Source organism: Pelophylax lessonae (genome assembly GCF_965119305.1).
Source record: "Pelophylax lessonae genome assembly, chromosome: 5".
NCBI classification, from domain to species: Eukaryota; Metazoa; Chordata; class Amphibia; order Anura; family Ranidae; genus Pelophylax; species Pelophylax lessonae.
Genome location: NC_138772.1, coordinates 498,888,937 through 498,915,676, shown reverse-complemented (window position 1 = coordinate 498,915,676; position 26,740 = coordinate 498,888,937). Strand labels below are relative to the sequence as shown.

The window sequence follows — 26,740 nt, the reverse complement described above, 5'->3', positions numbered from 1 at the left end:
CTATCTACTCTTTCTGACCTCCTCTTCTCCTAGGATGGATAGGATAGCTGATCAATGGAAATCTGAAATTCCCTCACTAACGGAGGAATCATGGGCGAAGGTGGTGGAGTCTATGCTGTCCTCTGTAACATCAGCAAGAGACAAGCTTATACAATTTCATTACCTACACAGAGTCTATTATTCTCCAGGACGTTTATATTAAATGGGTAGAGCGACCACACCAAAGTACCATTGATGTCATGCTGAGGCGGGTGACTACTTCCACATGATTTGGAAGTGTCCTTGTACTGAGAGATATTGGAAGGCAATCCTTGGGTTCCTAGAAAACAAGTTAGCTCTTCCAAATATCTGTTACCCAGCTAGATGTCTCTTGGGGAACTTTGGGGAGGAGGATCTTCCCAGCTCTAAAAAGGCTCTATTGAGGATAGTATTTTTTATGCTTAAAAAGCCCTGGCACTTAAGTGGAGTCTACACCCCTACACTTAAATTCTGAATAGACCTGGTTAACAAAGTGTTACCTATGTATAAATAGCGAACATTTCTAGGGCATGCCCCAAAAAGTTTGAGAAAATTTGGGCAGGTTGGCTCACTTCGATCTCTGGGGATGTTATTGTCTAAGATATGTGTAGATGTGGTATATATTAAAGTGGAGGTATATGGGAAATGGACCAATTTACGGAACATTTATACAACCCATAACTATTCACTCGGTGTGGAAACAATTACTATAACTTAGTTTTACTGTTTTTTGTATTTCTATGTTAGGTTCTATATGCTCCTACAGTAATCAAAGGGCTATGTCTTAAGAAAGCACAGTCTTTCTTTTACCCATTTCTGTAACATTGAAGATGTACTACTGTTGTAAATTTTGATACTGCAAGACTATGTGATCGAATGTACTCATACCTGTATTCTACACTATGCTTTTTGCATTGTGGATACTGTTATAATTTTCTTTCTATTAAATATCAATACATTTACGCCTTAGAAAAATAAATAAAAAGGAAGCTAAATTTTAGAATATAGAGTATGTTCCAGGTCTCTCTGGGGAAAGGGGAGATGAAAGGGAGGGGGAAAAATAGGGTTGGGGAGAGAAAAGGGGAAGTGGGGGAGTAACCAGAAAGACACTGGGAATTGGGGATTTAAGTGTGCCAAAAATAACAGAAAAATGGCTATAAAAATATATAAATTTTATTCAATGACACAGGAAGATTAGGGATGACAATCATGTATAACGGGCATCACTAAATGGCGGCCCACGGTCCGCGTCCGTCCCGAGCTGCTGGCTCTTTCAGGACCGCCGCGATCACGCCATTTGGCTGCTGCTTTTCTTCCCTGCTTCTGCTGCTGTCATTAGCAGAGTAGGGTGGATGGCCGGATGCGGGACAGGTCTGGACTGGGGGCAGGACCGGCATTGAATGGAGAGAGGTAGCTGCCTGAATTAACTTTTCACGTTGGAGGTGATTGGCTGCTGGGAGGCGGGAGGTGATTGGCTGGGAGTCACACAGACTCTCTCCATGTGGTGCTGCTCTGCTTTCGGTTCAAGATTGTCCAGCCTCCTGCTCTCCGCTCTGTGTAAGGTAGGAGAGTGAAGGGAGGACAGGGCTGTGAAGTTGTGAAGGATGGGGTGTAGGGGTCATGTACAGGGGGTTAGTGTGGTGTGTGGGGATTCATGTAAAGGGGGGCAGTGCTGTGGGGGGGGGGGTGAAGGGGGCAGTGCTGTGGGGGTGATATGTTAAGAGGGTAGTGGTGTGTGTGTGTGTGTGGGTGGGGGGTGATGTAAAGGGGGACAGCGCTGGGGGTGTGTGAAAGAAGCAGTGCTATGGAGGGGAGGTTAAGGGGACAGTGCTGTTAGGGGAAGTGGGAGGGACAGTGCTGTTGGGGGATGTGGGAGGGACAGTGATGTTGGGGGGATGTGAGAGGGACAGTGTTGTTGGGGGGATGTGAGAGGGACAGTGCTGTTGGAGGGATGTGAGAGGGACAGCGCTGTTGGAGGGATGTGAGAGGGACAGTGCGGTTGGGGGGATATGAGAGGGACAGTGCTGTTGGGGGGAAATGTGAGAGGGACAGTGCTGTTGGGGGGATATGTAAGAGGGGCAGTGCTGTTGGGGGGGTGTGAGAGGGACAGTGTTGTTGGGGGGATGTGTGAGTGGGACAGTGCTGTTGGGGGATGTGTGAGAGGGACAGTGCTGTTGGGGGGATATGTGAAAGGGACAGTGCTGTTGGGGGGATGTGAGAGGGACAGTGCTGTTGGGGGGATGTGAGAGGGACAGTGCTGTTGGGGGATGTGAGAGGGACAGTGCTGTTGGGGGATGTGAGAGGGACAGTGCTGTTGGGGAATGTGGGAGGGACAGTGCTGTTGGGGGGGATGTGAGAGGGACAGTGCTATTGGGGGGGATGTGAAAGGGACAGTGCTGTTGGGGGGATGTGAGAGGGGGCAGTGCTGTTGGGGGGATGTAAGAGGGGGAAGTGCTGTGGGGGGATATGTGAAGGGGGCAGTGCTGTGGGGGGATATGGGAAGGGGGCAGTGCTATGGGGGGATATGTGAAGGGGGCAGTGCTGTTGGGGGGATGTGAGAGGGACAGTGCTGCGGGAGTGATATGTGAAGGGAGGCAGTGCTGTGTGTGTGTATGTGTGTGTGGGGGTGGGGGGTGGTGATGTGAAAGGGGCAGTGCTGTAGGGGGTGATATGTGAAGGGGACAGTGCTGTGTGAGAGGGGGTGGTGATGTGAAGGGGGGCAGTGCTATGTGTGGTGGGGGTGATGTGAAGGGGGACAGTGCTGTGTGTGAAGGGGGGTGATGTGAAGGGGGACATTGCTGTGTGTGAGGAGGTGGTGATGTGAAGGGGGACAGTGCTGTGTGTGGTGGGTGGTGATGTGTAGGGGGAATAAGCAGCTGCACAGAAAACATGCAGGGGTACCATTGACTCTTGAATACAAGGTGTGGTTTCCCGCACATGGAAATTGCATAGTGCAAATGCCCCATGCAGTTTCCATGTGACTGCATTTTTAAAAAGGTGCCACGGCTTTTTCCCCAGCAGAAAACGCAGACACAGCAGCCCATGCAAATGAATGGGCTGTCGTGCCTGCACACCTGGGCTGTGATGTAAAGAATCCGAGTCATCACACACAAATGCAATCTGGACCTCTGCTGGAAGAAAATTTTACTAATCGGACCTCCATGAATTTTAATTCAATACCCCTGATGTATAACATGTACAAATATTGCACATTCTGCATGTCATCATACACTTGGTGGGCTATGTCCTAAGAATGCACAAACTTTCTTATACCCATTTCTGTAACATGGAAGATGTACTACTGTTGTAAATTTTGATACTGCAAGACTATGTGATCGAATGTACTCATACCTGTATTCTACACTATGCTTTCTGCATATTGGATACTGTTATAATTGCCTTTTTTTGAATGACAATAAATTTACCCTCTAAAAAAAAAAAAAAAAAAAAAGGAAGCTAAATTCCATCAGCCATTTTTTAAAAGTTATCGCTCAGATAGATGAGCACCAGTACTATTGAACTGTGGACAAGGAGCATGCCTCCTGCTGTAGGAGTGATGCAGAAAATATACATGGAGCATATACGGAGACTGGGGAGCGATCTAGACAAATAGACTATTCATTTTGCAAGGGAAGTTGCACTTTGAAAAGGAATTTAGTTTAGTGAATGTGGTGAAATTTCACTTTGCAAAGAACACCTAATTGTGTGCAAAGACGATAAATAAAATGCATTTTTGCATGCACCTGATTGGATGAAGGAAGTCAGCAGAGCTTCATCTCAGTCAATATGTTCTGGAGCCAATTCTCTTGCAAAGTTCAACTTCACTTGCAAATTTGCCTTTAGTAAATCAACCCCTGTGTGATTGAGCTTATGATTTATGCCTGGAGTATTGATTAAATCATAAACAACATGCATATAAATTTAGGAGCAGTTATGAACATATAAGGTCCTATGAAAGATTACCTTCCACGGTCATTAGTCCACTGATTGCATTGTAGTTCAATACTCCTGCCATCGGCTTTCCTGGGGCTGAGTTATGACCAGAGGCAAAGGTTGGCCAGCAGATGCCACTTCTGCCTTCTGTTGGAGAAAATGCAATACATATCACACCTCGTATCTATACACTTACTCAATAAAGTAAGATTTCTGACAAGAATGCAAATTACTACAATAGATTGTACTGTGCCATGTAGCAGGGGTGTAACTACAGGGGTTTTAGGGGTTGCAATTGCAACCGGGCCCCATGCTCCAGGGGGCCTGTGCAGCTCCCCTGTACACCTGGATAGAAGGGGCGATGGGGACAGCATGTAGAGAAATCACTGTCCTCCTTTTTCCTCCTATAGCTGAAGGAGGAAAATGGAGGAGATTGATTCTTCTGTATTCTGCCCCTGCCACTCCTCCTATCCAGTTCACTTGTGTGCTGCTGTCTCTGGGCCCCTGTGTGCTTCCCCTGGTCCGCCCCCCCCCCACTGTGCTGCCCCCCACTGTGCTCCCTCCCCTCTCCTGCCGGCTGCTGCAGGGAATGTGTCACAATAGAGAACCAGGAAGGGGTCGATAAATACCGTATTTATCGGCGTATAACACGCACTGGCGTATAACACGCATCTCACATTTAGGAGGGAAATTTTAGGAAAAAAGCTTAAAATTTTAAATAAACTGCATTGAACTCAGAACTATTTTTTTTAATCAAATGCAGTCTTACCTGTGCCCATGAATGCAGCCTCATCAGCGCAGTGTCCATCAATGCAGCCTAGCCAGTGCAGTGTCTTCTGCAGCCTAGCCAGCGCAAGTGTCCCCAATGCAGCTTAGCCAGCGCAAGTGTCCCCAATGCAGCCTAGCCAGCTCAAGTGTCCCCAATGCAGCCTCACCAGCGTAAATGTCCCCAATGCAGCCTCGCCAGCGCAAGTGTCCCCAATGCAGCCTCGCCAGTGCAAGTGTCCCCAATGAAGCCTCGCCAGTGCAAGTGTCCCCAATGAAGCCTCGCCAGAGCCATAACATTGCATTACTTTTTTAAAAAAGCCGGGCAGCTCTGAGGCAGAGGAGGGCGGGCCGTGCAAAGAGAAGCGAGTACGAGCCGCCGCTGTCATCTGACGTCCCAGCGCCTATGATAGATGTCACACATCCTGTGTCCCGACATTGGGCCACTGTGCTGTCTTTCATAGGAGGCGGGACTTCCTATGACAGCAGCCACTCGTCCTTCCTTCTGCTCTGCCCGTCCTGCTCCCCTCCTCTTCCTCTCAGCGCAGCCCGGCTTTTTTTTTTTTTAACTATATCGGCGTTTAACACGCACTGGTGCTTTGCCCTCCATTTTTAGGAGGAAAAAGCGCGTGTTATACGCCGATAAATATGGTATATAATTTACCAGCTCCTTCCTTTTCTGAATGGACAAAGTCATAGTCAGTGACATTGTAAAAAAATAAAATAAAATGATAAAAATAATACAATTAAAATACCAACAAAAATAAAAAAGACTGACACCAGTGGGTGAACTTCCAATATAGCAAAGGTCACACTTGCGACCGGGCCCTGGCATTCCACCACCGTTGGGAGGCCCCAAGATGGCAGGAAGGGGACCCACTGCAGAACTTGTAAAAGGGTCCATAATAAAGGGCCCTGCAACGAGAGTAAAGGGCCCCAGGATCAGTGGGAAGAGCCCCGGCCAGGGGTGCCCTTCATGGTTTCTTGCACCAGGACCCTGAAGGTTCTAGTTACGCCTCTGCCATGTAGCAACTTGTTTTTATTGACATGAGCAGCTGTAACTATAGACATAACCCGTAGCATCAACTGCTGGTAAAATAATATGTTTACACAATTTTTCCCTTGCAATAGCTCTGGATGTAATCCATGATGGCTGATTGGTCATACTTTCCTTTCTGTCAATATTTTGTCCACATAATGAACATAGAAGAAAACATGTTTCACTCCCTAAGTACAAGCAAATGTGAAAAATCTTTACAACATTTTACTTACTCCTGAGCCCAGAAAATCTAAGTTATACTAACAGTGGTTCTAGAAGGCTAAACATTTTTTACCTTAATGCATTCTTTGAATTAAGGTAAAAAATGGCCCAGTAATTGTATCACCCCCTCATTCCTTTATACTTACCTGAGTCCTCACTTAATCCAGCGCCACTCCAGACCCACTTATTTAAAGTATAACTAAAGGAAACCTTTTTTTTTTTTTTGGACACTGTGAAGAGGGATTAGAACACCTGTCAGGCTACTATTGCTATCTGTGCTCTTTTGTGCTATCTTACTCTCAAAAGTGAGAGTAAAAGAAAAAAAACAAATTTTTGGGTTGTCCCCAGAAATGTACTAGAGGGGATATCTTCAAATATCTTCAAATAGGGACACTAGGTTCTGACCTTGTGACACCTGTGAATTCCCTCAGTTTGGTGGGATTTCCTTTCACTTCCTGTTTTGGCTGTGGGACAGGAAGTGAAGGGAAATATCCCTAATAGGACACAAATGGCAAAAAAGAAACAGTTATTACCCTACTTACACTATCCAAAAGGAAGGAACGATTGCCTTAAGTTCTACTTTAACATACACAAGAAGGTTTTGTTCATCTGAATAAAATGTTGGGAAGACCCAACATTTTTCATTATTTTTATGTCATTCTTAATGTAGAGTTTACCTGTCGGAGGTCTGTGACTGCGATGCTGGCTAGAAAGTTTGATGTTGGGGTCACTGTCTGTGAGAATATCAGTGCAATCAAAGTTGGGACTGCTTCCAACAAGCACCGAATTCTAGAAAAAAAGATAGAAGAGCTTATTGTAAAATGAAATTAAAGAGCAACTAAACACTACTAGGTGGTTTAAAACAATATTTTTTTTTTAATTGGGAACATTTTCTGCCAGGCTTCCAACAGGGGCTCAAATGGCTTAAAGGAAGGACAATTAAACTAATGAACATTCTACAGAGCGGCACAGTTTTTTAATACCTTCAGGAGCTCCTTGATTGCATAGGCTACTTTCTGCAAAAGGTGAACCTAGCATTTAAATTAGCTTATCCATTACCTAATAACAGGTTGACCTGGTTGATAGGTTTTGGCAATAAATCCCAATAATGATTAATATACACAAACACGTTTAAGGTGCTAAAAAAAACAGACAGTATAGGACAAAAATTTAATTATTTTATTAAAGCGGGGTTCCGGCAGGGAGGAATTAGATAAATGTAAGTTCCACTTTTGGGTGGAACTCCACTTTGACACACAGCTCATCATTGACTTTGAAAACTTAATACTGGACCTCATGTAACTTGGATTCTGTGCCTCTCCACTCTCCCTCCAGACTCTGGGACCTGGATTTCCAAATGAAATGCAAAGTCAGCTCAGCCCTCTACCAGGAAATTTTAGAGCACTTCTTGCTTCTCTCTGCTGACTAGGGATGATCAAACTTTTCAAAAGTTCGGTTCGGGCAGAACATCCTGAACTTCCCGAAAGTTCAGCCCGGATTTCAGAACCCCATTGAAATCAATGGGACCCGAACTTCGGTAATCAAAAAACACAATTTTGAAGCCCTAAAACCCAATAAATGCCCCTAAAAAGTGCCTAAGGTTCTGGGTCATACCCCAGGGACTATTAATCACACAAAAAAAGTTCTTAAAAATTGTAATTTTTGATAGAGAGCCAATTATTGACAAAATTAAAAAAAAAAAAAAAAAAATTCTTTTGGATTTAGTATCTGGGGGGTCTAAAAAGTGTACCTGTGAAGTTTCAGCTCTGTAGCATGTCCAGAACCATAAAAAAAAGATTGTTTGTATTAGGTCACTTATAGAACAGGTTAGTGGCTTCTCGCTTTTCACACCTTGCCGGTTTAGTAGCAAGCGTTTTTTTGGGCTTTTTTGGGGTTCTTTGGAGGCAGGAAAAACATCTGAACTTGTGTATAGTGGTATATACACACACATACTTATATGTATTTTACAATTAGACATATATATGTGTTATAGGAGCGTAACCATATTAGTGTAAATGATTTCATTAGCGCAAGCATATATTTCTGCTACTATCACACCTATATATGTCTAGGTGTGTATATACACCACTATACACAAGTTCAGACGTTTTGCCTGCCTCCAAAACCCCCCAAAGAATGCCTGCAACAACACACCTGGGCGTTTTTTTTTTTTGGCGCTAGTGTTTTTTTGGGCATTTTTTTGGGTTCTTTGGAGGCAGGCAAAACATCTGAACTTGTGTATACGGGTATATATACACACATACTTATATGTATATATACACCTAGACATATATAGGTGTGATAGTAGCAGAAATATATACTTGCGCTAATGAAATCATTCACACTAATATGGTTACGCTCCTATAACACCTATATATGTCTAAGTGTAAAATACATATAAGTATGTATGTGTATATACCACTATACACAAGTTCAGATGTTTTGCCTGCCTCCAAAAACCCCAAAAAAATGCCTGCAACAACACACCTGGGCATTTTTTTTTTTTTTTTGACGCTAGCGTTTTTTTGGGCATTTTTTTGGGTTCTTTGGAGGCAGGCAAAACATCTGAACTTGTGTATAGTGGTATATATACACACATACTTATATGTATTTTACACTTAGACATATATAGGTGTGATAGGAGCGTAACTATATTGGTGTTAATTATTTCATTAGCGCAAGTAGTTTTTTCTGCTCCTTTAACACCTATATATGTGCAGGTGTATATATACATACATGGGTGTGTATATATACCCCCTATACACATGTTCAGATGTCATGCCTGACTCCAAACATGTGCTCAAAAGATCCCTATAGCCGCCTGCAGCCAAAAAGAATGCTGATGGGGGCGAAGCCATATTACTGCAGCGAAAGTGACTTCAGAGAAACTAGCTTTTCTCTATAGCGGTCACCCTGATATGGAAGGGTTTGGTCACCCTGCCATAGCAGTCACTGTCAGTTAACCCTACACTACACTACGGTCCACTTACACTTAACACTTTCCCTACAGAAACTGAATAAATTAAAGCTAACTAAAGTGTAAAAGAGCACCCTAACTACACTAGATATCCCTTTCCTCACACTAATAAATGCTAAATGACACTTTGTAGCAGAAGTCCACGAACTGCTTCCACTCTCTTCCATGTCCCTGTATAACAATGCTAGGAATTTGGCGGGGGCTATCTTATATACTGGGGGGCGTATTCACTAATGATTGGTCTATGGACCCCCTAGTCACTCCAATCACATTCCTAGCATTCTCCTGCCCCCTCAATTGGCTTTTGCTAATGGTTCTGGTCCAATCATGGGCTTTTAAAGCCCATTTCCTGTCCCATTGCATTTTGGTCGGTTCTGGTTGCCGAATTCCGAACTTTCTGGGCAAAAAGTTCTAAATTCGGCCGAACCTCGAACAGCCAATGTTCGGGTCGAACCGATGGTCGACCCGAACCCGAAAAAATTACCAATAACTGGTTTAATGATTATGGTTTTACTGTGCTTGATTGGCCAGCAAACTCGCCTGACCTAAACCCCATTGAGAATCTGTAGAGTATTGTCAAGAGGAAGATGAGAGACACCAGACCCAAAACTGCAGATGAGCTGAAGGCCACTATCAAAGCAACCTGAGCTTCCATAACACCTTAACATTGCCACAGGCTGATCACCTCCATGCCACGCCGCATTGATGCAGTAATTCATGCAAAAGGAGCCCCAACCAAGTACATAGTGCATACTATACTGTACATGGACATACTTTTCAGTAAGCCAACATTTCTGTATTAAAAATCCTTTTTTCGGTATTGGTCTTATGTAATATTCTGATTTTCTGAGATACTGAATTTTGGGTTTTCACTAGCTGTAAGCCATAATCATCAAAATTAAAAGAAAGAAATGCTTGGAATATATCACTCTCTGTGTAACACATATATATATAAAATATATGAGTTTCACTTTTTGATTTGAATTACTGAAATAAATACATTTTTGATGATATTCTAATTTTATGAGATGCACCTGTATATGCATTTAAAGCCCATTTTTTAAGTATAGGATAAACAAGGGAGAGGTTAAAAATGATCAGGTTTTTTATTGCTGTCTGTGCCATGGGGAATTACAACCTAGGGGAAAGAGGTGAACAAAGAAACCAAACTTCAGTTTTTATTTTCCTATAGTCATCTATCAGCTGGGCGATTACTGTGTTTTCAAGAAATTAAGGGCATTAACCACTTGCCGACTGCCTAACGCCGATCTACGTCGGCAGTCAGCCCCTCACAGGCAAAGTGACGTAGGGCTACGTCACTAGCTTGTGAGGGTCTAGGGAGCGAGCGCGCGCCCCCGGAGGCGCGCTCCCGCTCCCGCGTGGTCACGGACCCCCCCGCGCGTGTGACCGGCGGACCCGATGTCCGCCGGCCACTCGGCGATCGGTGGGGGAGAGGGAGAAAGTCAGGCGGCTTGTGTAAACAAGCCACCTGTCATTCTCCTCGGTGTAAAAACACTGATCACACGGATCTACTATATAGATCCGTTGATCAGTGTCCTTACAGCTCAAGCCACAGCCAATCACAGTAGAAAGCACGCCCCTAGGGACACACACAGCCCCTCCCTCCCAAATAAAGTTAACCCCTTCACTACCAGTGTATTTTTACAGTAACAGTGCATATGTATAGCACTGATTACTGTAGAAATGTCACTGGTAACCCCAAAAGTGGCAAAAATGTCAGTCAAGGGTCCGATCTGTCCGCCGCAATGTCGCAGTACCGCAAAAAAATCGCAGATCGCCGCCATTACGCGTTAAAAAAAAAAACAACAAAAATTACAAAAATCTTTCCATTTGTTAGTAAACGCGATAACTTTTGCGCAAACCAATCAAAATACGCTTTTTGCGATTTTTTTTACCAAACATAGGTAGCATAAAACAAATTGGCCGAAAATGTTAAAAAATTTTGATTTCTACGTTTTTTTTGGGGGAATTTCATATAAAAAAATGTGAAAAATATTGCTATTTTTGCAAAATTGAGGCTCTTTTTTTGTTTATAGCGCGTGATCAAAAAATCGCACAGGTGATCAAATACCACCAAAAGAAAGCTCTGTTTGTGGGAAAAAAAGGACGCCAAATTTTTTTAGGTACAGCGTCGCACGACCGCGCAATTGTCCGTTAAAGTCACGCAGTGCCGAATCGCAAAATACCCCCTGGTCAGGAAGGGGGTAAAATCTTCCGGGGCTTAAGTGGTTAAGCTGTGGGCATAGTGTATACTTGAAGCCATAAGTATAAGGTAGGAAACATATTGGGCATATAACAAAATACTTAGGTTATGATTTTTGTCTACAGTTCAAATATTTTAGTGGAAAGCAATATAATAACAACAAAAATGGAGTCTGTCTTAGTAAGCATACTGAAGACTGTTCCTTTTAAAAGAAGAATTAATTTGTCAATGTGTTCACCCTAGATTTACACAATTTTCACATAAGATTTACTCTTCTTTCTAATTTAATTTTATAGGGTAAGTCTTGCATAAAAAATTTGTGAATATTGGACAAAAACTTTGAAACATGGACCATCATTATCTGACACCATGATGCAAGAGAGAAGATAACCACAAACAAAATATTTTTTAGGGTGTCAGATTGTCACTTGCATATATACAGTATATATATATATATGTTATATATATATGTTATATATATATATATATATATATATATATATAACATTTTATTTCATTATCTACAAATAAATGGGACTATTAATTCCCACAGAGACTAGGCAATATTATAGATTTTTTTCAAAATTGAGATATGATGCTAGTGAAACTGACGTTGTTGTAAAATTACTGTTTTGGTATTTGGTAAAAAGTAGTTAAAGTGGAACCTCTTGATTTTGTTTATTAAACTGCTTAAATTTGCTTAGAAAAATACACTTTTAATGTTATATAAAGGGTGAGCTTTTTTTTGGGTTTATTTAGGGTGAACTTGTTTATTTTATTTAGTGTACTTTGTAATTGAAGTTTTCCTTTTTCGTGTGTGTTTGATCCTTATTCATGCATTGTCATTTTATTTTAGGTCATTCATTTTATTTTTGCTGCCTGTTTTTTACCTTTCTTTAAAAAAAAAAGTAAACAATATTGAGAGTAAAAAGGGGCTGTTTTTTGGCACAAATGAAGGACAGTTGGAGGGAGCTTCTGTAACCCCCAGGAGCCATTTAAAGCAAATTCTTCCCCTATAAACCACAAAAAAACAACCTTTATTTCACCTTACCAAATGACTCTTGCATTTGTCAAAACTGAATCTTCCCAAAATCTCCCAATTTTGACATTGTGAGGATGTAAAAATGTTGCATTTCTTTCAACCCTATTAGACATGCATTTACTTTAGTAACACATAAATCAATGGAAATTCCAGTATCTGATGACTGACTTTCATACCGTTATCTGAACAGTCTTATTGGAGATTATGTGGGAAACTGCAGAAGGAGTGTAGACTATAGAAAGTATGCCCATTCCATTGTCTGCCAGGATCACATCGGAGATCTGCAATGAGGAGACGGTCTACAAAACACAATACAGACATCAACGTTTAGACTGTGTTTTACAAAAACAAAACATACAACACACCTACATGTCTGTTTTTCTATAAAATTACCTGAGTGTAGATTCCATAATCCCAGCATTTCCATATTAAAAACCCTCTCACACGCGAACACACTGGAAGGCCATCTGCATTCATGTAGACGCCATATAACCCACCATAAGCTTCATTATTGTACCATGCTAAATTAGGATTAGAGAAACCTGTAACAGCAAAACAGTCAACTGTTCAACTTCTAAAATATAAGAAAAAATGTTATGAGAGGGCATCAGCCCAAATAAAATTTAATTGACTGCAGCTGCCCCTTTAAGTGTAAACACTAAAAAATAAACCAAAAAAAACAAAAAAAAAAGGTTGTCGCAAGTGTGGTCTCAGTGTGCTCAGTGTGTGATTCATCTGGTCTAGATAGTGTTTCACACTGGTCCAATAGGGAGGCATGCTGGACAGTGGAAGGAAACCTGGACAATAGCTACACAGGCTTTGATACAGTCCCGGTGATTGGCAGAGACTGGCTGTCTCGGTGCATTATGGGATACTGTATAAAAGCCAGGAGCACATGTGCTGCATGGTCTTTGGCTGGAGAGCAGAGTCCCGCAGGGAGAGTGGCATTTGCCTCCTCCTCTGTAGTTGTGGCACATGGTCACAGGCGGTGAGGCCTGGGGATGAAAGGAATGGAACTGAACCTAGAGGTCCAGGAGAACTGACTAAAGGGGGAGAGACACTGGAGATCCTTGAAAAATAGTATCGTGAGTACAGGGGATCGTGTCAAGGGGCCTGATCTGAGGGGGCCCAACCCGGAGTAGGATAGTCAGAGGATGGGTGTCAGTGTGTCAAGTGAAAGGGGATACTAGGAGAGTATCCTGAAGAGAATGTAGTTCATCAAGTCATCTGGATAGAGACTTAATCTAAATTCACCTAGTGGCAAGGTGGATCAACAGCCTGGCTGCATCATCAGATAGGAGTCCTCACATCTTGTGAATAGTAAATTTGGAGTATCCCACTATTCCCTTCTCCCATCCCTATTTAAACTAAAACACCAAAAACAACTACATACTCCTGGACTGATCATTAACGGAGCCAAGAAGTAAAGTGTTAAATTGTGAATACCATTGTTGCTAACGGTACCCAGGGGGACCCGAACGTGTAATATCCAGCAGTCCTCAAAGGGGCAGTGCTACAAATAAGTTTACTAATATTCTACATTATGAAAGTATTATTTTGTCCTTGATTAACCACCTCCCACCCGGGCCATAGTACATATACGGCCGGGTGGGAGTCTCGTCCTTCTAAATGGACGTTCCGGAACGTCCTTCAGAAGGAGCCTGTGTCCCTGGGACACAGAGCAACAAGACTCGGCAGGAGGGCCCTGTGATTGGCCCTCCTGATCACATGATGGCTGTGACCAATCACAGCCGTCATGTAATGTCAATACAGCCGTTGTAACGGCTTCGATCTCTTCTCCTCCTGACAGATCCTATCAGTGTGAGGAGAAGGAGAGGATCGATTCTGAAGCCGGGTGATCAGTGAGTATTTCTAATTACTCACTGATCACAGGGGGGGTCTGTGCTGGTAATCAGATGATTGATTACCAGTGCAGCCCTGGGGGGAGGGGATGCCACTAGAGCCACCAGGGATGCCCACCCATGACCACCAGGGATGCCCACCATGGCCACCAGGGATGGCAAACAGGGCTCAGAGAGCCTGCCAGTGGTGCCCCCCTATCAGTGCTGCCCACCAATGCCATCTATCAGTGCTGCCCACCAGTGCCCGTTATTGCCATCTATCAGTGCCGCCCACCAGTGCCCATTATTGCCCACCAGTGCTGCCCATCAGTGCCCATCAGTGCCCCCCATCAGTGCCGATCAGTCCCGCCCATCAGTGCCACCCATCAGTGCCGCCTATCAGTGCCCATCAGTGCTGCCTATCAGTGTCCATCAGTGCTGCCTATCAGTGCCCATCAGTGCTGCATATCAGTGCCACCCCATCAGTGCCAACCCATCAGTGCCACCCCATCAGTGTCTCCTCATCAGTGCCTGTCAGTGCGGCGTCATCAGTGCTCATCAGTGCAGGAAAAAACGTATCTATTTACAAAATTTTATAACCTAAACAAAAAAACTTTTTTTTTTTTCAAACTTTTCGGTCTTTTTTTTGTGCACCAAAAAAGAAAAAACCTGGCAGTGATCAAATACCACCAAAAGAAAGCTCTATTTGTGGGGAAAAAATGACATAAATTTGGTTTAGGTACAGTGTTGCATGACCGCGCAATTGTCATTCAAAATGTAACAGCGCTAAAAGCTGAAAATTGGTCTGGGAAGGAAGGGGGTTTAAGTGCCCAGTATTGAGGTGGTTAAAGAGAACCTGTATTGAATGCTCATGGCGATACTGGATCCCCCACATTTCCACTTCTGGTTCTATTTTTAAGGCTGGGCAAGCTTTTAATGGCTGCAAATATCTGGTGAGTGAGTAATTTTACCACACATTCCAAAGACCTTTGTTAGGGTTAAGGAAGAAGTAATTTTACATTGTCACTTAAAGGCACGATGATTGGGAACACATCTATACTTTTTATGGACATTACTTGATTATTGCATATTTATCTAATTTATGATTCATGTGGACATTTGTTTTTTTAACTGTATTCATATTTGTTTGGTGTTAACGTCATTGAACTTAAAGGAGTAGCACTTACCTTTTTTGTTTAACTGTTTAGCTCTGATGATGTTTTAAAGAGCAACTCCACCGAACAAGTTTTTTCCCTTATGGGTGTGATCAAGATTCTTGAAGAGCCTTAAATACACATTTGCCAACTGCCCATTCAAAGTGTCTTAATAGCCCTCTTTAGCAAAGTATAATACACCATCCCCACTCCTCAGTCTTCATGTTGGATGGTGTTGGCACTTACCTAGGTAGATGATAATCCTTACCCACCAACCTCCTTCAGTGATGATGTTTCTTCTTACGAATTAGACTTGGGGTAGCAAAACTCAAATCATATTGATCAAAGTAATATTAAAGGAAATATACAAATTTAATTCTCACCTGAACAAGGTTCACCATTAATTTGATATGCTGCTCGTTCAAATCCCGCCACTATATTATTCTGTAGTACAATGTGACTGCCTTCATTAATCTAAATATGGACATTATAAAAACAAGATATATTTTTGAATGTAATATTTTCATATAATACCATTTTACTAACACACAACGCAGTATAACATTGATAAAATGTAAGGCTTTGGGGAAGTTGTTCCACATACACAAACTTGTCTGAAAAGGTCTCAAAAGGGGGCCCTTACCATGCATTCCTTAAAGCCTTGCCCACATGTCTGAGCTTAAAGAGTAACTCAACTTTTGTTGAAGAAAAAACATTCCCCTCTGGGAGATCTATGTACATTACAAGGATTTTAATATATTTTGTTGTAGATTCCTACCTTTGGTTTTTCTGAAGAAATCCCTGTGTGTTTGTCTGTGCCCATGTTCTAAATGAGTCTATTGGGAGTGGTTTCATAATTATCAATGAGCTGCTGCACCTGCAAAGCTCTAATGAGAAACATTGCAGGGTCTACATTCCTTTAGACATAATTTCCTATTGGCGGTATCCCACCCAAAAAAAGGGATTTATGTACTTACCATAAAATTAATTTCTCTGAGTTTGAAGGACACAGAGCTCCATAAATCATAACTACTGGGTTATATTGCCTCCTCCAGGAGTTGGACTAGCCAGAACAAAAAACACCTGGCTACGCCCATGGGCCATCCTCAACTTGGTATATAACTCCCCTCTCTGCTCTAGGTAATCCGTTAAGTAACAAGTAGTATTAGAAGTATCAGAGCTCCATAGAGGGGTGGGTGTTGTGTCCATCGATGAACTCAGAGAAATGGATTCTACGGTAAGTACAAAAATCCAATTTTCTCTTTTGTTCATTGACGGAAACAGCGCTTCATAAATCATAACTAGTGGGACGTCCAAAAGCAGTGCCAAAAGGAAAATGAGGGTGGGGAAAATAACCCAAGGCTAAAAATAAGAGCCCTTAACCAGGACACAGGATCCTTAACCGGGTCACAGGAACCCTGTCTGAAATAATAAGAGTTTTAGGAATAACACCCCTGAAGAGGGAACAGCCCTTCTGATACAGCAGCCTTCAACACTTTGCAGTCAAAAGAAGCATCCACAGATGTCAAATTATCTACCTTATAGAATTTTGTGAAGGTATGCACTGAAGACCAATTGGCCGCTTTGCAAACTTGCGACATTGATGCCTGATGATGGAAGGCCCAAGCACCAGAATACAAAGCCCTGTGATAGGGAAAGGTGGAACCTGACCTTTAATGGAATAGGCCTGAGTCACCGTCTGTGTGATCCATCTTGAGATGGTAGCCGAATAAGTGGCCAGTCCTTTTCTTGGTCCACCTGTAACCACAAAAAGCAAGTCTAACCTCCAAAAGGACTCAGTAACTGCCAGATACACCCGAATCACACGAACCACATCCAAGTTATGCAAACCAAATTCCTTGGGATGAGTTGGCTGGCGACACAAGGAAGGCAACACAATGTTCTTATTCAAATGGAAGTCAGAGACAACTTTGGGCAGGAATGATGGACAGGTACAAAGAGACACTTTATCCCTATGGACCACTAAATAGGGACTGCGACAGGATAATGCCACCAATTCCGATACCATTCAGGCCGAGGTAATAGCCAACAAGAATATCACCTTCTGGGATAACATAGGCAAGGGAATCTCCCCCGAAATTTTCTCAAATGGAGGTTTCTGGACAACCGAAAGTACTAAATTGAAATCCCATGGTGGTAAAAGAGACCGTACTGGTGGGGCCACATGTCGAACCTCCTGAATGAAGGTACAAAATAAAGAGTGCATGGCTAGGGGTTAATGAAAGAAGATTGCCAGGGCAGACACCTGGCCCTTGATGGTACTCAAGGCCAACTTCAGATCAATGCCCTGTTGAAGAAAGGTTAAGATCGAAGACACAGAAAAGGATCGAGGATGAGCACCAATCGACTCACACCAATAAATGTACACTTTCCACGTACGATGTTATATCTTGCTGGAAGAGGACTGCCTTGCCTTCACCATAGTAGGGATCACTGATCTAGACAGATCCCTCGGTACCTGGTTTTCAATAGCTAAGCCATTAAAACTAGTGACTGTAAAGCAGGATGGCACAAGGAGACTCAGAACCTAAATAACCTGAAAAAGGCAACCTTTGTCCCCCTTTTTAGTTACCCCCAAAATAATCAGTTTGTGTATCCCCTTGACTCTCGTGAAGGAGGTCCACAAGGCCAGAAACTAGCAAAGATGTCCCTTCACCCCAATAATGGGTGAGGGCAGACCTTCATGCTTAAGGGGTCTTGTCTGCGAGTCCGAAGAAGCTAGCTCTAGGCTTACCAGACCAAAGATGGTTGGAACCTCCCCAGGTAAATTTTAAAGATCTATTTCCCTTTTACTCCAACCCAGAAGCACAAAATAATTTTCTATGTGCTGAGAAGGAGGGCCCCGGTCTGCGACAAGGCTTCTTCCTTTCCTAGACTATGGCAGGAAGGTACTCTCCCCCCCCCCCCGTGATACCCTTGATGATGTCATCCAGGGTGGCCCCAAACAGGCGATCGCCTTGAAAGGGCAGCTCAATGAGAGCTTTCTTAGAGGCTTGGTCTGTGGACCAATTCCTAAGCCACAGCACGCGCCTAATCACCAATGCTGAAACAGAAAGGTTGGACAGCACAGGGGCTGTATCCAAAGCTGCATCAAAAATAAACTTCAGCCCATGGACCAAGTGTTCCGCTAAATCAACATAAGCAGCGGGAACCTGCTCACCCCCCCAGGCCCTGGCGCAAAAGCTTGGTCCATTCAGTTAGGGTCTGAGACACCAGGGCTGAGGCAATGACCGGCCACAATGTTGAATCAGCCATAGTAAACATGCTGTGTACAACAGCCTCCGCTTTCCTGTCAGCCGGGCCTTAGAGGACGGGGATTCCTCTACTGGGATCATGGTAGCTTTGTTCAACTTGGAAACAGGAGGGTCCACCACTGGTGGACTAGTCCACTTTTTTAAAAGTGACTCCTCAAGAAGATAACGTACAGCAAAACATTTGGGGACCACAAAGGGTCATTTTGGTTATTCCCATTCCTTACAGGAAACCTGTCAAAAAAGGGCACATAAGGAAACATCTTTGGAGTGCGAGGTGACTTATGCATACCAAACGACACAGCCCGTCCGTGGCTACATCAGCCCATCCTCCATTTTTAAAGTCTCACGCAGTCTCACTGAGCAGGGGGGCGCTTCCTCCTGGGCCTTTGCCCACACACCACTTCCACTCAGGACACTAAGGACTGCAGAACCACCGTCAACCATGGGAAGCTGAGGTTCCGAGTGTAAGGTTCTGGCACTCTCAGTGCCTCCTATCACATTTATTCCGGGTGATTTCCATCTACCTAGACAGAAGAAACACATATAGGTGTGTTTCCCTTTAAGGCTGAAGCTGTCATCACCCAGCGCCGGACTAGATGGCTATTTAGGGCGTCGGTTCTCACTCACATGTGTTCGTTCAAACACCAGTACCTGGATACTAATCTTGCTTGAAGCTTCCATGCTTGCAAGCTCTCCTCGCTGACGAACCTCGCTGCGCTGATCCCTGCATCCTGCTACTGGATCATCCGCATCTCCTGAGCGATCCTTCGGCTATCGCTATTAGTGCTAAGTACCCCACAGGGGAAATCTCTATAGACTTGTACTAGGCTTACACTATTTAGCTCTGCATAGCAAGGACTGTCTTTTACATCTGCATAACTAGATTGCTAGCTCTTGAGGCTACTGCTACTATTTCCTGCACTAAGTTGATCTCTCCTGTATGCACCTGCTACTCGGTCATCTGTTATCATACATGATCGCTAATCCTTCCTGCATCCATCTGCACTGTCTCACCTCAAGTGTCTGTCACCTACCACTTCCACTCAAACCTATCCCTAAGACCTTTATCATTGTCTCACCACATGTATATAAAGTCACACTAGGAACCAGTTTAATTACTGTGTGTATTTACTGGCTGAAATAAGACCTTCCATACATGATGAGTCATTGAGGTTGGGATTGGTATCTCAGCATATCTCCTACATGACTACTGACGTGGAACTACTTCTGCAGCTGAAAATCCACACCTTATAAGAAACGCAAGGAGCGTTACAGATTGAACGAACCTAAAAAATGGATTCAGCAGAAGTAGCCACTCAGGTGACACAATTAAAACAGCAGGTATCTGCGTTAATACACGCACTTGCTGAATTGAAAAACGACAATCAGGCTCTGTTGCAGCAGGTAATTAGACTGACACAACTTACCTCTGCACAGTCTCCTGAACCCAAGATAAATCCCCCTTTGGTATTTACAGGCGATCGCAAAAAATTTCGCGAATTTAAAAACGCATGTGAGTTACTTTTTTTGCTAAAACCTCGTACCTACCTTACTGATCACATTAAGGTTTGTACTATTATTTCTTACCTATCAGGCGATCCTCGAGCCTGGGCAGATTCTCTTTTTGAGAAAAACGACCAGCTTCTCAACTCCTATGCCTTGTTCCTGGCAGAGCTCACTAGCCTATATGATGACCCCAATAGGCAGAGTACTGCCGATCTTCAGTTAAGATCCTTGAAACAAGGAAGGAGGCCTGTAGAAGACTTTGTTGCAGAATTCAAGAGATGGACCCTTGATTCAGGATGGAATGATGCATCTCTGAAAACCCAATTTAGGCTTGGCCTATCAGAAGCCGTCAAGGACGAGCTCGCCCGAGCAGAGATGCCAAAAACCCTGGATACATTGATACAACTCAGTATCACCATAGATAGAAGACTACGAGAAAGGAAGTCTGAAAAAATGGAAATGCCATTATCCAGTTCTTCTCAGAATTCAGCTATTGACCCCACTCCTAAACCCGCTCCAGGTAACCACAGACCCCGGCTACCTAAGGAAAAAAGGAGACCTAGTAGATATGGTGATCCTGCCTGGTCATGGTCCGAGCCTGCCTCAAACAGTCGACCTTGTCACTCTGACACATCCCATTTGGACCCTGATCCTACAGAGATGGATGAGGAGCCTATGGAGATTGGTGCCATACATGCTAGGTTGTCCTCACAAGAAAAAAGAGATCACAGGAGAATCTGTGGCCTTTGTTTTTATTGTGGTGAAGGGGGACATTTCATTACATTCTGCCCAACCAGACCCCATAGGCCTAAGGCTCTCCCAATGGAGGCCAGGCGAATCCGAAGGGTCTTCCCTGAAAAACAGCTTGGAAATTATCAAGGCTGTTGCCAGCCCTGTCCCCGTTCTATATCAGTGAAGGACACCCAGAAATTAACAAATATTGGAATAGATATTCCTTCAACTCCAGTGAACTTTATACCACGTTCAAAAAACCCTCCTGTACCACCTCCTGAGGATACTCCTATTTTTGCAAGCACATTTCTGGCTTCCGATGAAAATACAGAGATTCTTGCACCTGACTGCGTACGTGCTTCTAATGGCACGGTGGTATGTAGGAAGGATCTGAGGATGTTTGAAGAAGCATTGGTTGCTAGGTCTACTAGGATTACTTCGGATGGTTATGCGTCCGATTCTAGTGAGGGGTCCATGTAGCAGACACCCTAACAACAAGTGATCCGATTCTCATCGGTTACCAACCTGATCCGATTTTTATATCGGCAACAAGGGATCAGATTCTCATCGGCTACCAACCTGATCCGATTTTCATATCGGCAACAAGGGATCCGATTCTCAGATCGGTTACCAACCTGATCCGATTCTCATATCGGCAACCATTTTTTTTTTTTTCCCGATTTTCATATCGGAGACCAGTCTTATCCGATTCTCGTATCGGCAACCAGTATTATCCGATTCTCATATCGGCAACCAATTTTTTTTTTTCTTCCTGATTTTCATATCGGCAACCAGTCTTATCCGATTCTCGCATCGGAGACCAGTCTCATTCCGATTCTCATATCGGCGACAAAAAAAAAAAAAAAAAGAGAAATTTTTTTTTTCTTTTTTCCTTCCGATTTTCGCATCGGCAACCAGTCTCATGTGATTCTTATATCAACAACCAGCCTTAGAGGCCTTCCGGAGCCGGCCTTACGGGGGGGGTAATGTAAGGTTCTGGCACTCTCAGTGCCTCCTATCACATTTATTCCGGGTGATTTCCATCTACCTAGACAGAAGAAACACATATAGGTGTGTTTCCCTTTAAGGCTGAAGCTGTCATCACCCAGCGCCGGACTAGATGGCTATTTAGGGCGTCGGTTCTCACTCACATGTGTTCGTTCAAACACCAGTACCTGGATACTAATCTTGCTTGAAGCTTCCATGCTTGCAAGCTCTCCTCGCTGACGAACCTCGCTGCGCTGATCCCTGCATCCTGCTACTGGATCATCCGCATCTCCTGAGCGATCCTTCGGCTATCGCTATTAGTGCTAAGTACCCCACAGGGGAAATCTCTATAGACTTGTACTAGGCTTACACTATTTAGCTCTGCATAGCAAGGACTGTCTTTTACATCTGCATAACTAGATTGCTAGCTCTTGAGGCTACTGCTACTATTTCCTGCACTAAGTTGATCTCTCCTGTATGCACCTGCTACTCGGTCATCTGTTATCATACATGATCGCTAACCCTTCCTGCATCCATCTGCACTGTCTCACCTCAAGTGTCTGTCACCTACCACTTCCACTCAAACCTATCCCTAAGACCTTTATCATTGTCTCACCACATGTATATAAAGTCACACTAGGAACCAGTTTAATTACTGTGTGTATTTACTGGCTGAAATAAGACCTTCCATACATGATGAGTCATTGAGGTTGGGATTGGTATCTCAGCATATCTCCTACATGACTACTGACGTGGAACTACTTCTGCAGCTGAAATTCCACACCTTATAAAAAACGCAAGGAGCGTTACACCGAGGGACCTTCCACCTCCATGAGGCGGTTAGTGGGGGAGATGTGACCCTCAGGCTCCATAAGGAAAGGAAGACCTTGCAGTACGAGGAACAATCTTTTAGCACCACTAATGGATCCTCCCAAGGCTCAGGGTACCTATCAGCAAAGAGAGAGATAACAGGGACCCCCAAGGACTCACCCTACCAATCGGAGGAGCGTTGAGAATTCGGACCCAGCATGAATGCCATCCCTGTTCATATGTCCCGGGCACAGGAAACTGAGGAGGAAGAGGAAAAGGAGGAGCTACGGCATCCCCACGAGGCTCCGGTTGTCTCCATGGTCTCCTATACTAAGGGAAAATGGCCCTCGTGACATCATCGGACTGCACAAACATGGCCGCCAACTGGAGATCAGCCAGACTAAGGGAAAATGGCCCCGTGACAAAATCGGGCTACACAAACATGGTCATCAATCAGAGACCAGCCAGCCTAAGCAGGCTGCCAGGATCTTCCCTGTGCCCTCTGCAATGCTGCACCCTCTGCACAGGGACCCCCTCCTGAAGGTAGGACACGCTTTAGGGGAGACTCCGCTGCGCACTCTGCACCAGTCACTGCACTGGGACTCCCTGCACTATACTCACACTGCAAACAGTAGGGCATGCACCTAGGGGGTCTCCTAAACTGGGACCACTCCAGACTACCAGGGCAGGACACACTATCCCAGGCCCCTTACAGAGTTGGGATAGTGGGGGAGACCCCAGGGGTCTCCGCTGCATCCTCTGACCTGGAACCCCCACCAGGCTCCAGGTCCAGACAGGGGGGAAAGCGAATGGCGGAAGTCCAGCTCACTGAGGGATTTTTAAGGATGGCAGGAGGAAACCTGCAGGCAGGTCCGACCGTCCCTTGAGATTACCCGTGTATACCCTAAAAAAAACACTAAAAGGGGAGGGGGCTGCACTTACCCTTCCATGGTGCGGGTAACTCTCCAGACAGAATCCTCACCACCAAAGTAGGGAAGCTGTTGGCCAATGGACCGCTGTGACTTAGACCCAAGCCCAGTCATTTGCGACCCTGCGAGACGTTGAACTCGGGGACCAGCCTATATCGCGGCCGACCTAGCCCGTAGCTACGGTCTGCATGAGCTCACTGGCCGTGCTGGGGGGACCACTGGATCTACATTATCCAGCCCATCGCCCAGCCCTGAAGTTCATTGTAGATCTCCCGAGAGAAAAAAACAAAAAAGAAGTAAGGAAAGAGAAAAAAATTGTTAGGACCAGAGAGCCCAGCCGGAAGCCTAGGTCCTTACTTCTGACTAGACAGATTAAGACTAATTACCTAGAGCAGAGAGGGGGGTTATATACCAAGCTGGGGATGTTCCATTGGCATAGCCAGGTGCTTTCTGTTCTTCCTAGTCCTACTCCTGGAGGAGATAATATAACCCAATAGTTATGATTCATGGAGCGCTGTGTCCGTCGATGAACGAAATAGAAATTACATTTTTGTTGCAGGGGATGCCTGAAATCTGACTTGTATCTTAGTGCAGACTTCTGAGAAAATCACTAAGCCAATCACACAAGCAGGAAATTACATATTTGGGGAGTTTTCTGTACACATTCAGTGTAAAGAACACCTCCAGGTAGCCATATTGCATTGCATATTATAGAAAATAACAGCACTGCAGAAAATTAAAACAAAAAGGTCATTTTTTTTTTTAAAACATTCAATTACAATAAAACATTCAATTACAATATGACTTGTGTCACAATTGTATACGCTATATTTATTTTTTTAATTGCTATTTTTTTCTCCACGAAAGTGAAGTTACCCTTTAAAGGATTTATTAAACCATGCAGTGCAATGAGTGCAAAGGATTCACAAATTGTTAGATTTTAATGCTGTAGCACTTGTACCTACCAATGGCTGGCTTTACACAATTCTTTCTATGAATTATTCATTTTACCTGGACAGCTACTATTTTTAGACATTATACTGAAAAGATATCAGCTAATGTTTTCCAGGCCCACGAAATGTAGGTGGCACTGGCCTGTCTAGAACTATTACTTATTTAGCAAAAACAGGTGATATCTAAGGAATATCTTCAAATCATACTATTGGTAGGATCCATTTATGACTGCTGGTACACAATACTGCCATCTCCTAAATGCCTGTGTTTTTTTTTTTGTTTGAGGGGGGGGGGGGGCTGTTTTAATGGCAATACTACACCACGTTCCTAGCATTTGGCTCATGGTTGCAGCACAGCCTCATTACCTTGGATATGTTTCATTCAGTGGAGGTATGGCCCACCTAATGTGACAGAAGAATAATTTTTGCCACACCATGAAGCAAAGCATCACATCCATGGCATGTGTACACCCCTGTCTGGCTGCATTTGCAACCCACAGGGGTAAGGCGGCTCAGTTACCTATTTTTGCTGTCCCTATTGCAAGTGTAAACCTAGCCTTAGAGAGTTCTCACTGGAACAAGTGTCCCTAATGAAAGATTCCCTCTCTATTCCTTTTCTGGTGGAGACTCACAATTTTGGATTCACCCTCAATTTAATTCCCGGTGACATTGGTGTTCAGGACAATTAGAGACAGCAATACAAACCTGACAGTGGTTCTCACTCCTCACCACTCAATTCAAATCCAAAAAAAAGTTGCCTTTATTTTTACTTTATACTGATTCATGTTATATTATTATTAGCTAATCACAAAGAACCATATAGACAATGAGCAAATAAATCAGTATTACACAAAATACCCACCGCTATTCCAGCATGCCACAGGGTGTTAGTGGTCTCCATTCTGCCTTGATATGTACCAGGCCAGACAGAAAGGGCCACAAGATTTCCTCTCACATTTACCCGATCTCCCAACACTCTAATTCCTGGATTAAAAAACAAAATTAAAAAATTATTGGTTATTTTACTTCATATCATTTCCTGTTATCAGTCACATGATGCTGGCACTGTGCAGTAAAAAGCAGCCTGTTCCTGAAAGTTCTGGGGCAGGAAATACCTTATAAGAGAAACATATAGTTCTTTATCCTTGTTTTACAGATATTGTGGCAGTACCTGGAAAGCTTCTATAATGGCAGATAAATAGCCTTTCAAGACAAAATGGTAGATTCTGGATTCCAAAGCCTGAGTCCCAGAAATTCATTCTGGGTTTCAATTTTTTTGCTGCAACAATATCTGAAATAAGCCCTAGGACAGTGGTCTCCAAACTGCGGCCCTTTGCTAGCCTTTATCAAGCCCTTAGGGCACTATTCCTCCCAATGATACAAGGCACTACAAAGCACGGATCCACAATAAGAAGGATTTATGGACTATATTTGTTTTCCACTATTGTGTTGACACGTCACTTTTCTTTGGATTTTTTTCTGGACTTTTATCTGGACTTTTTTTTACTATTGGTTTATTCACTATAGATTTGGAGTGACAAATACACAACAGTTGTCACACTCATCGAGCATTCACTTTGAAAGTTTGAATTATTATCATTTTTGTATAAGCACACACATATATATATATATATAATGGGATTTATATGAATCGTGTTAGAATTGTCACGGATAAATATGCTTATGCACATGGATGGGTGGATGCTAGGACCATAAACCACTAGTGAAGCATAAGCACTAGACATTTTATATAATTTTACATATATAATTTTATGCATTCCACATATGGATTAGAGTTTTAGTCCAATTATAAAATAAATCATCAACTTTTTTCTATAGAATTTTTTGGAGAGGGACCTCTATCCTGTTATTAGGGTGTAACAGAGCCTTCTTTTTATCACATAAAATATATCATATTTTTAGCTTATACCAAAAGTTGAGAGGCTGCAGTTACAGGAATAGGATTTTGATGGGATTGGCGCTGTCTTAAGGTATTCAATTTTATTCTACTCCCACTGGCCACAGTCCAGCTCCTCTAAAGTCTGAAGAATAGTACCATTGTTTGGAAAGTTAGGAGACCACGCCCTCGGTATAATATACTATTGGAAAATTTGTGACAAAAGATACAATAGTAAGTTGTTTTTTATTCACAATTTATTAAAGAGGAAGTTTGGGTATGACAGTTTTAATAGTCCAGTTTGGTCCAATGTAATGTTGCAATGTATGTAAGTGTCATACTTGGACTATCCCTGAAGAAGCTGAAAATTATCGTAGTAGGCATCAGTATTACGGTGACTGTCACCGCCCCACCTCTCCACCTCATCCATCTGAGA

At 43.4% G+C, this 26,740-nt stretch overlaps 1 protein-coding gene across 1 annotated transcript in view; it reads right to left on the bottom strand.

Moving 5' to 3' along the window:
- Window positions 1–26,740, bottom strand: part of LOC309556569 (fibrocystin-L-like) — a gene marked incomplete at both ends in the record, with an annotated part of 290,856 nt that overhangs the window by 48,577 nt on the left and 215,539 nt on the right. The window contains 6 exons of the mRNA XM_082259013.1: window positions 3,982–4,098; window positions 6,655–6,766; window positions 12,397–12,519; window positions 12,614–12,762; window positions 15,599–15,689; window positions 25,270–25,391. Coding sequence (XP_082115139.1) covers window positions 3,982–4,098; window positions 6,655–6,766; window positions 12,397–12,519; window positions 12,614–12,762; window positions 15,599–15,689; window positions 25,270–25,391 — 714 coding nt within the window. The remainder of the gene's footprint in view (window positions 1–3,981; window positions 4,099–6,654; window positions 6,767–12,396; window positions 12,520–12,613; window positions 12,763–15,598; window positions 15,690–25,269; window positions 25,392–26,740) is intronic.